This window comes from Centruroides sculpturatus, unplaced genomic scaffold (genome assembly GCF_000671375.1).
Source record: "Centruroides sculpturatus isolate CEXI.00-Female unplaced genomic scaffold, Cexi_2.0 scaffold101, whole genome shotgun sequence".
Lineage (NCBI taxonomy): Eukaryota > Metazoa > Arthropoda > Arachnida > Scorpiones > Buthidae > Centruroides > Centruroides sculpturatus.
In genome coordinates, this window is record NW_019384361.1 from 261,174 (window position 1) to 273,565 (window position 12,392).

A 12,392-nucleotide genomic window follows, 5' to 3' on the forward strand; every position below is an offset into this window, starting at 1 on the left:
GTGTATACCTGAACGGCGGATTAAGCGGTAAGCGAACTATGCGGGCGCGTAGGGCCCCGAAGGGGCTCCCGCAGTCTTTAAAATGCTACTGGAAAAAGGGATTGCGAAAACGCAGAAGATAGAAATAGTCCAGAAAAACGCTTCGATATATATAGATACATGGAAGTAATAAATGATATAGCTTTATGGCCAACAATATTAACAGATGCTATTATTGATCATATTCTTAAAACAAACCAAAAAGTATAGAAAAAGGATTTCTTAATAAACAAAAAAAAAAAGAGTTAAGATAATGGAAATAGATAAAACACCAGATGAACGAAGTAACTTGACACCCGAAAAATTATTTAAAATACAAATTTACAGTGTTCTTGACACTCTATTGTGTCAAATAGATTGGCGTTATGAAAAAAATGAAAACTATCTGTGATGATTTTTGCTTTCTCTGTGGCTCGTCTTTACAATACACGAGTGTTGCTGATTTAAAAAAATTCGGATACAGATCTCGCTATTAAATATAGCAAAGATTTAAAAAAGTATGAATTCACAAATGAAATTGAAAGTTTTAATTTTGAAGTAACGACTCTTATACAAGATATAGAAACTGCATCTCCGTTTAATATTCTACAGGCTCTTCGTGATTTTGGTTTAATTGAGTCTTACCCAAATATTAATGTCGCTGTTCGAATATTTCTAACTCTTCCCTTTTCTATTGCTTCTAGCGAGAGAAGTTTTAGGAAGTTAAACTTAATAAAAAAATTATTTAAGATCAACTATAATACAAGAACGATTATCCAATATTTCTATTATTTCAATAGAATACAATATCATTAAAAATATTAATTATGATGGTGTAATTAGTGAATTTGCTGAAATGAAAACCAGAAAAATTCAATTAAAATAAATCTTATTAAAAAATCTATTGTAATATACAGTATTTGTTTTATTATTTTCCCAAAACCAAATAAATTAAGGGGCCTAAATGCAAATTCTTGCACAGGGCACAGGAATGGCTAGTTACGGCTCTGATCCCCATTATCTCCCCACCCCTCGATCTTTAACCACCAAAATTTAATAGCACAACTTTTATAATACACAAATCTTCCTGCAAAAGTTCAGAAATTTTCATTTTATATTGATTTTTATAGGAAAATTTGTTTCTCGTTTAGAACAAATTGGTTTTTGAATAACTTTTAGGAACAAATTAAGTTTGAAACCCAAGGTTGATTGTACTTTGAGAGCATTTTTTTTGCAGATATGTTTGCAAGCAGTAATTTAATGAATAAATTTTGTACAGCACCTTTTACTAGTAATGACTTTTATATACAAACTTTTTTTAATAATCAGTAAAATAGCAATCATCAGACCTTTTATATAAAATTTTCCTATTTCACAGTAGTAATATAGTTTTTGAAGCAGTAAAAACATTGTAATGATACTGTACATATAAAACTGTTCTGCTTTTATGTAGTAACCAGCAGATTAGCTCTGGTGTTGCCCGGTCAGAAAACAACAAAAAAAAATTAAGATTATTAGATTATTTTGTACTTCCAATCCTTTTATTCTAGTAGCCCAGGACACTCCCTAATGGGTGTTCTAGCAGCAACGTTGTCATTCTGTGGTATAAATAATAAATTCCTATTACAAATAAAAATAATAATATGCTGAATTTCTCATGGCATACCCTAGTAAAATGTAGCCAAAAATGCAAAAAACTGCATCAAATAATATAATGAATTTATTGTTAATTTAAATAATAGCTAGGAGCACCCCTAGTGGCCATTTTTGGCATACAGTAACAGAAAGAAAGAATCTGGTTTTTCAGCTTTATATATATAGGTAATTAAATAAACCTACTATAATGAACTGTTAAGAATAAGTTTATTACAGAATTTCAATCCAGCACAGGCAATCTTATTGTAACCAACAGAAACAGAGACTGGAAATGGAATCATCCCTACTTTCCATTTTCATTAGCATTACTTTAAAATTTTCACAAATGCACTTAGAATACATTTGTAATATTAGGATTCTTTGATTATGATATTACAATGAATAAAGAACATCATTTGAATAATTCATATATGAGGCTATCAATGCATATTTATATCTATAAATATATAGTTTATACATCAAAATATCTTCACATATCAAAATAATTTTTACTAATTATTTCTATTTCAATTCATAAAATTACAAATTTAATATAAAAAGATATACTTACTGGTTTTATTAAAGGTGTTGTATCCAAATAATGCAATTTATAAAAACTGAGCAATGAGGGTATATCAGGAAACATTTGATCACCAATTCTAAACCTTGTCTGCTCCCCTTGTTGGATTCGATTAATTATGTAGTGACTAACTTTACTATCTTCCCTATATTTAAAACAAATTTTTCAGTTGAATACAAATTAAATTATAAGAAGCAGACTTGTAATAAGTCCATAGACTTCTATATTTGAGCCTGCTTCTTATAATTTGATGAATATATTTAATGATTTGCTTGAAGTAGGAAAAAATGGCACCATACACTATTTATTTATCATATTTTTATATCTAAATTTACAGTAAAGCATCAATTATCCAAAACAATTCAGGACTGGGGTTATTCAGATAACTGCTCATTTACAAAAAAATATATTAAACACAAAACTGTACTGTATATAATTTGTATCACACGTCTTACAAATACATACCTTACATAATGTAATACATTAATAAACTAGGCCTACAGTTCAATTTGGCAGGGAGGGGAAGAGTGCTGCAACGTCACAGCCCCAGCAAAAATTTGAATTTGCCAACTGGAGCACTTTCAGTTAACCAATGATTCAGTTGATCAGTATTCAGATAATCGATGCTCTACTGTATTTCTACTCATTTCATTTTCATAATTAATTACCAATATACATCAGAAAATTCGATAATTTTGTTTCAGCAAGTTATCATCATTTATAAATTTGTCTAGATAAATATTTTTACAAATTTAATTATCTGAATTTTGAAATAATTTATATTCATTGACATATTTTTTTCAATTAGATATTTAGTATTTCATATGTAACAGACAAAAACTTAAAACAGAATTTATACCAAAAACTTTATGACAGGATTTAATTTAGAAATAATTTTAAAAGCTAAATCTGTACAAAATTTCACAATTTTTAAGTGTAAACTTTGTTATTCTATATATTTTTTTATTCAAGTACATGTGTTGTCTGAAATTTGCACACAAATTTTGGAATATTGAAATTTTCATATTATTTTGTGCTTTTCATCAGGTTTACTTTAATGAAAACAAATAGGACAAGGAAGAAAAACCTTGCACTAACTTTCCTATCAACCAAGTGTGATTGTTATTGCTTTCAGACTTTAGCCCTTAAGACTGTCACTGTTGTTTATTTTTATAGATTAATCTTTGTATTCAGTAGTTTATTTAAACATTTTTAGGTACATGTTATTAAAATTTTTTCAGCTATATATATTAATTACCTATGAATAATTACTTCATTTGTAAAAATGACAAATGAAATACAGCAATATCTCGGTACCTGAACAATTCAGTATTTGAACATAAATTCTGGAAAAAGTCACTTGGTACTCAACAGAATAAACACAACCAGCTAGAACAAATTTTCAATAAATAACATTTTTATTTTGTCATCCATAAAAATTTAATGATAAAAATAAAAAAAAATGAAAATGTGAAACTGAATTAAATTACATCAAATATGAAAGAAAAGATTATTAAAAGTATGTTATAAACAACAACAACAGGAACCAATCCTACAAAAAGACATCATTCCGAAATAAATCTTTTAAAAATTATGGAATAAGTAATGAAATTATCTTCCATTCTTTGCAATATATACTGATGATGATTTATTAACACACACACAATACAATGAATTAGTAAATCTAACTATTGTTACATATCCCAAGACCAAAACAAATCAAAGGAAGAACAGCATTTCTAGAAATATTGATGATATTATTATATTAATGAAATACAACCATTAAAACATTTTCAACATTTATTTTTTTCAGTTTAAAAACTAAATAGAATACAAACAATATAACATACAAGTTGCATTATGTATAGGTACCAGTGGCGTGCTGTCCTTGAAAGCAGTGGAAGCGCTGCTTCCCTTGTATTTTCTAAAATATAAATACATATTGCGCGATTATTTTCATACTTTAATGTACAGTACTTTGAATTAATTAAAATTAATATTTTATTATAACCGCATTATGTATATCTTATTACAAATTTCTATACTATGTGTGAAAAAAACGATAAGATTGCTATTGTATATTCGAATATTGGTGGCGGAATGGAAGCGCTGTATTGTCGAAACAGGATCAGCTTCCAAGCAGCCAGATTATAGGCATTTGCACATGTGCTTTACAGAGCACTAACCTCATGGTGGAAACTACACACACAATGCTTCCAATGATTCTATCCAGGACCAGTTCTGGGATGTTAGCTGCCTGCCTGCGAGGTATTTGACCGCCCTCGCCCCATTATGTGAATCATGAATAGATTTATAACTTAACCCAACCGATAGGAATTTACTGGTATGTTTTTATAATAGTTCTGTATAGTTGACAGGAGTTAAAAAAAAATCCATTAAAATATTTGATATATTTATTCTGCTCACCCATCTTATATTACTTATGGATTTCAATGTTAAACTAGTGATATTACAATTTAGTATGTCCTATCTATAAGGGGATGCAGAAAAGAACATGTACAATTCTTGTACAATGTTAAAAAATTAACTGTTACTTTGGCAGCATCATTTACAACTAAATTTGATGAATGAGATGCACAAGGTACAAAAAAGCTCTACAATTTATTTTCCTTAAATTTACAATGTATTTATCCATTGTCATAAAAATTTGTCTTTCCATTACTTTCCCAAGACTACAAATATTCAAGTACAAAGTAACTGGTTTCAACTTTTTTTACTTAAAAAGTAGTTAAATAATTAAGAGATTAGTAAATTAGGAACATAAATAAAACCCTGCTGAAAGAGCAGGAATTTTACTTAAACAAAAGCTTAACTGAATCAATCTCTAGCCGAGTACAGTGGGGACTAATTTCTTCGTAATATTAGATGTAATAAAGACAAATTTTTCCAGTTCAATGAGTGTGACTGAAAAGTTACTCTCATTTTGAATTTTGAAAACGAATTAGTTAGAAAACAAATGACTATTAAGTTTAACATATTTAGATTTTTACAGCTATGGTGAAAAAGCTTAAAATCTACAACAATCCTGTCACATCCTTTGAGATATACTAGTGATGTGACAAAAGCGATATTTGACATTAATTGGTATCGGCACCCTCAGGATTTGGCATGCATGCACACACTGCACACCTACCAAGATCGTCTCTGATTCTATCCATAAGCCACTTGTAGGGAGCAATTTTAACTGTGGATTGTTTTAATATTTAAAAAGTAAAGAATATTTTGTTATTTTTATGTATGTTTCTTCACAAAACTATATTTAATTATAATTTTCTTTAAAAGTTTATTCATACAATTGAAGAATATTGTGGATATATATATATATCCACCACACATTTTATTTCACCACGTAAGTTTTTATAATTTTATTTTTAATTGTAGCCCTTATACCATGGCTAGCAATTTGGAATGTAATTGAGATATTAAAAATACATTTAGAGAAGTCTACGGTTTTTATTGGCTTATCAAACAAACGAATACGAATGGACCCTAGACCAGGAGTCGCCAAAGTGGCCGATGCGGCTAGGGGGTCGATGCATCTAAGGGGTCACAGCCTTTTTTCCTTTTTCCTTTTTGCTTATACAGAAACCACAACATTTTTTTTTTTTTTCACTCATACACATACACTTGTAGTAAAACTTTACGGTGGGGTCAATGTGAGGCTTTGGAAAGTGGTTGGGGGTCAACAGTTAAAAAAGTTTGGCGACCCCTGACCTAGACCAACGCGCAATTAACTGATTGCCCCTGAAAGTCAGCTTCTTACAGAAACACAGCTTCCCTATTGTCAAATGTCACGACACGCCACTGATAGGTACACTCAAAAATTTACATCATACCCAAAGAGATTTTAAAGCCACCATATCCATGTTTTTGTCTTCTTTCTAACAATGTAAAATACTCTTGGAATTCCAAAAGTGCTTTTTAATGTGCATTTTATTATTTAATTCAAAAATGCAAATACATATTAAATTTAAAAAACTCTCTGTAAACTATTAACATTGCTTTGTGTGAAATTTCAGAGGAAGGTGTTATTTTTAAGATCAGTGTAGCCACACTGACTAACTACTACTACTATAAATGTCAATAAGTTGTTAATTGTTTTATTGTCCTGTAAAGGAAAACTCTTCCTGATTTTAAGGCAGTCAAATTATTATAATATTATTTGATTGTACTCAGAAGAATGTTTTCTTTAACATTTAATTAACTAAGCTTGTTAGATCTGATTAATTTTATATTTTAGTTGCAGTTTAATCAGCATACTGGTAACCCCGGGGTTTCTGGCATGCTGGTTGTCTCCCATTTTTTGCAGCAAGCTGGTCATTCCACAAAAATATGGTAGCAATACAACTGAGGTACTAAGTTGCGTAAACTATAAATACAGTAGACCCCCCTATAACACGGTAGATACGTTCCATTTTATATGAATTCTGTGCTTTATGAGTCACTTAAATCACAGCCCAGAATGTGTGCAGTTTAGGGACTAAGGCTGTTTGAAAGGTTTTCTTCCATAAAATTAATCGATTCTACACTAATTTGACTCAGCGTTTCCAAATCATGTATAATTTTTTGGGAATAATCCATATAAACTATGCTATAAACAAAAAATTGTAGGATTACTTATTGAGTGTGCATTGTTCGATGATGCCATTTCTTAAGCTTGTTTTCGTCGCAAAGCGGTGCATCGAACGGCGAGTGCATGTTTTCTGATAAGTTATTTTTCTGCAAAAAATTTGCTGAACTTTGGAGACATCATTAATAAATACAGTAGACCCCCCTATAATGCTTAGATACGTTCCACGCTAACCGAAAATTACGTTGTAGGAACGATTAAATATATGAGCCAATCGCAGCCCGATAGGTGGGAACTTTACGGACTAAGACTGTTCGAAAGGTTTTCTTCTATAAAATTAACCGATTCTAGACTAATTCGACTCAACATTTCCAAAATACGTATAATTTTTTGGGAATAATCTGTATAAACTATGCTATAAACAAAAAATTATAGGATTACTTACCGAGTGTGTACCGTTCGACTACGCCGTTGCTTAAAGCTGGTTTTCATCGCGGAACAGCACATTAAACGGCGGCCGCGATTTCTAATAACGAATTTTTCGCATAAAAATAACTTGACCTTTGGAGACATCATTAATATAAATAATTTTTATGGCCGTTGAATAAGAAGTGTTTCTTTCACAAGAAATGTATAAAATTAGTGCTGTATTAGACTTACGGTACCTAATTTACATACTGTACAGACGATAATAAACTCAACTTACTAGCCTAAAATCTCCGTAGCGTGTTGCCAGGCGGCAGAAAGCATATATATAATTATAATAAAGTTACAATAAATTAAGTTAATATATAATTATATATACAGTACCTAATTTATATATAATTAATATATAATTATATGTACAGTACCTAATTTATATATAATTTATATATAATACTAAACAGACGATAGCAAACTCAATTTAGCCGCTCCGTAGCGTGGCGCAGGGTCGGAGGTAAGTAGTTCGGCTGCTCATCCACTATTGGTCCAGACTCTATCAATCTTCTCGCGAAACGACGTTATAGGAGGTACGTCATACGAAAGTTTCTACAATTTTTTCGCTACGTTATAGGAACGTACGTTATAGGGGGGTCGACTGTATATAATTTTTATGGCCGTTGAATAATAAATGTTTTTTAGTAGGTCCAGTGCTCGTTTAAACTCAATGGTTTGTGCAATATCCACTATTGGTCTAGATTTGACCAATCCTGTCACAACACGAGTCAGCGATGACGTTTTACCATATTATATGAGTTTCTTTTAACGTGTTTATATGAATACAATCGCAATTTTTTTGCCGTGTTATACAAATCTGTATTATATGAACCCGTTTTATAGGGGGGTCTACTGTACTAGTATTTTATTGAAAATGTTTGCTTTGATCCCAAAAGTCTTTACTTTTAAGCATGAATTTTGTAAAATAGGATTTGAGAGAATGTTTTTCTCATCCCTTTTTGTATGAACTATAAAATATAAGTTCATTAAATACATGAATGTAGACTACCCAAAATGGTATCTTCACTTGCCCTTTTTTAAACCAGGAACAAATGTAAAATACACTGAATCTAACTAATCTTTTTTTCAAATGCAATTTTATTTACTTTAATGATATTACCAAATCACCAGTGGATATTTTATCTTTTACATAATTTACTGAAGTCATAGCATCAAATAAAAGGTTGAACCTCAATATATTATAGATTAGTTAATAGTGTGAAAAAGGACAAGTGAAGATGCAATTTTTGTTAGTCTACATTCATATTTTTAATGAACTTTAGTGTCCTGGATTATTATTACTTTTTAAATGTGATATAAGTATTATTGAAAGATATTATGGTTAGTGTCGCAATGAAAATGGTATGGTCTTATTGTGCTATGCTTTCACCTTAGATTATCATACACTATATTTTACATTTCATTTCTTCCAGTTGTGTATATCGTGTTCTCCAATAGATTAGAATAGGACAGCAGTCCCCAACCTTTTTATCGCTGTGGACCGGTCAATGTTTGATATTTTACCACTGCCCACTGAGGGGGGACGTTGATTGTTTATATTTTAAATTGATTTAATTTAATAATTTTAATTTAATTGTATTTAAATATGCCTTCAAAATAAAATATAGTTACACCAAAAAATGAATATACTGTGATTTAACATTTTAACTCACTAGAACGCTAAATCAATGAGAACCCTGAGCTTATTTCTTTGCAACAAGACAGTTCCATCTGGGGGTAATAGGAGACAATGACACCCGAAGTGTGTTTCTTAGGTCCAGTTTATTCCGTTGTTCCATCACCCATTAAAAGTTGCACAAACCCGAGAGAAATACACCATAGTAAATAAAATGGAAATACCAGTAATTTAATGTTCCTTGGGCGGCCCAGTACCATTTGATCCACGGACCAGTACTGGTCCGTGGCCTGGGGGTTGGGGACCAATGGAATAGGACATATGATAAGAAGTCAACTTATACAATGCATTTGTATAAACTTGTGATTTTTAGCTCAAAATTCTAGTTTAGACCTTTATGCCAGGCCAATATATACCAGCATATTTGATATGTATACAGGGTGATTTGAAACTCTGTACAAACTTTAATGGGAGCTAGAGAATATTAAAACAAAGTTTTATTGTTGAATATTAGTGTTGCAACGAATAGTATATTCTGCCTCAGGCCGAATACCGAATATTCGGCCAAGAGCTTGGCCGAATAGCCGAATATTCGGCTCGATTAACGCACGTACAAAAATTGGTGAGCAAACCGCATTATGACAAGGACCCTGCTCTCTATTGGACCGCTGTCACTACGTTTCACCAATTGTGTTAATTCTTGACAGTCCTAGCGGACAGACAAGAGCGTCATAGGTACAGTGACCATACGTCCTTTATTTAAGAGGACAGTCCTTTATTTCACTGCTCTCTCCTTTAGCTTTATTTATTTTCTAAAATAGGCATTTTGTCCTTTATTTTGTAAAGTTGACGCAAAGTTTAAAAAAAAATTNTATTTGATATGTATACAGGGTGATTTGAAACTCTGTACAAACTTTAATGGGAGCTAGAGAATATTAAAACAAAGTTTTATTGTTGAATATTAGTGTTGCAACGAATAGTATATTCAGCCTCAGGCCGAATACCGAATATTCGGCTCGATTAACGCACGTACGAAAATTGGTGAGCAAACCGCATTATGACAAGGACCCTGCTCTCTATTGGACCGCTGTCACTACGTTTCACCAATCGTGTTAATTCTTGACAGTCCTAGCGGACAGACAAGAGCGTCATAGGTACAGTGACCATACGTCCTTTATTTAAGAGAACAGTCCTTTATTTCACTGCTCTCTCCTTTAGCTTTATTTATTTTCTAAAATAGACATTTTGTCCTTTATTTTGTAAAGTTGATGCAAAGTTTTAAAAAAATTTTTTAATAATATATTGAACAAGTTAGTTTTGTGTACGCCATCACGATCTGTGTTGCATTACTACATAGAGCGCAGTAGTGCAGTGTATCTCCAACCAAACGGCCCACTGACAGTACCAGGGGGTGGACACTCTTATGGGGATTTTTGTGATAGTTTTTAAACTCTCTAGTTGGTGGATGATACACTTGTTAATTAAAGCTAAAGTTAGTTGAAAGAAAAAATGAAGGGTTTCTTCCTATTGTTATTAGAAAAGTGGTCTTAGCATTAGAAAAATCAGAAAATATACAAGCCAAAAAATTCAATGATGTTGTGTACACATTTTATCAAACGTGAATAGATTANGCTAATAGTCTACTATACTTGTACAATGTATGAATGATCTAATTAATAACCTGAATGCAGAAAGTTTTGTGTGTTATGGGTCAACAGAGTTGTAAGGTACAAAACTTGATTGATACATTGGCTTATAACATATTGGTATGGATTTCATCGTTCTTACAAGTAATGGAAACATCCAAGAAATGTACTGAAGTTGTGCTTTCTTGTTCCAATTATAGAAGACCATAGGGATTGAAATTAATCCTTTAGAGAAATAGTTGCAGGTTGGATTTCTTAAGCCATAAAGAAAAAGATATTAAACAATAACCAAACACCTTTATCGTTGCAGAGAAAGTTTATTTAAAACAAACATTTTCGACCTATTCCATAGACCATCATCAGGTTGAAAACAGACAATTGGAAGATTTCGTTCCACAAGATCAAATACAAATATTTAAATTTCAAAAAAACTGACAATGGATTAAAATAATAATAATAATAATAATATACTGGTAATGTATAAACTTTCTCGGCAACAATAAAGGTGTTTGGTTATTGCTTAATATTTTGCTGAGCACGTTCTATTTAATGATAAAGATATTGCTGACATATCTCATATATATCAAAATAAGATGTTGGAATTCTGGTAAAACCACCTTTTCCAAGCAACAAATAGCAAGCTCACACAGTAATCCAGAGGTGGAACTCCCATAGGTATATCCCTGCCTTGAAGATGATCTTATTGTAATAGCTAAAAAAGGGAAAACAACAAATAAGGTAAACAAGCTCTAAAATACTTTTAATGATATTTGCAGGCATTCTTCACAGTGGTGAGAAGGAAGTCCCTGATCTCATAAAAACAAGGTAGCAGTTTAATGGACAGATAGAGAGCTTGGAAGTCCAATATGTTTGTTTCGCCTCCCTTTTCAGATATGAGAATAAAATCTTCATTCAAGGCATGTAGTCCCACCTCCAGATTACTGTGTTTGCTGCTTTTGTCATTTAATAACAAGCAATTATTTATTGTGACATTAAAAATTGCAGCCTGGCATTGTGATAACCATATTTTTAATAAGTTTTTAATTTAAAATATATGCTCTCCACCTCAAATTAGTAGTGTTTTACCCCTATACATCATACTTTCCCTGTTAACAATAGAGTTAGTGTCTGTCATCTAACTTTTTTCAGAGGAAAATTTTTAATTAAAATAATGTGAGTTCAGGTTTGCATCAGAAGGTCATATATACTTAATTGGGGCCTCCCGTCCTTAAGCTTTCCATATCTGGTCTCAGCTTTCATCTGACTCCATTCTTGAGATTAAGGAAAGACAACAGATGAACAACAGTGGGAATTTATAGGTCTACAATTTTTTCAAATTGCAGCCCAATAACTAAAAATATAGAAAGTTTTTATAACAAAATGCTTAATTTTGAGGGTAACGATCGATTTCATAAAAAATTGTAAATGCTAACAACATATAAAATCTTCATTAAGTTCTACCTTTGAAATATAACCCCTCCATTTCCAACAAAAATTTAATAGCATTGATGGCTTTCACACACAAGCTACCATGCCAAATTTCATTTCTTAATCTTCACCCCATCCTGAGGTATTAAGTGAAATAGATGCCAACACACACACAAAATTTTTATGCCTTTTTTTTACTTTTTTGGGTTCAGGAAATCTCAAAATGTGGAGATTTGCAAAAAAACTTGGAGGATCAAATGTGACACAATTCCAATACTTTCCCTTGTTATGTATACATAATAGCCAGGAAAGTAAAATTACTTCTTAATATTTCAGTTATTATTCTAATAATTAAAACAATTGAGTTTGTTTAAAATTATA

General features: G+C 31.2%; 1 protein-coding gene across 2 annotated transcripts in view; it reads right to left on the bottom strand.

Annotated features, from left to right (window-relative positions):
• Positions 1–12,392, bottom strand: part of LOC111641120 (adapter molecule Crk-like) — a 37,320-nt gene that overhangs the window by 6,030 nt on the left and 18,898 nt on the right. For both annotated transcript variants that reach the window (XM_023387251.1, XM_023387244.1), the window contains exon 3: positions 2,225–2,378. In XM_023387251.1, the coding sequence (XP_023243019.1) occupies positions 2,225–2,378 (154 nt within the window). The remainder of the gene's footprint in view (positions 1–2,224; positions 2,379–12,392) is intronic.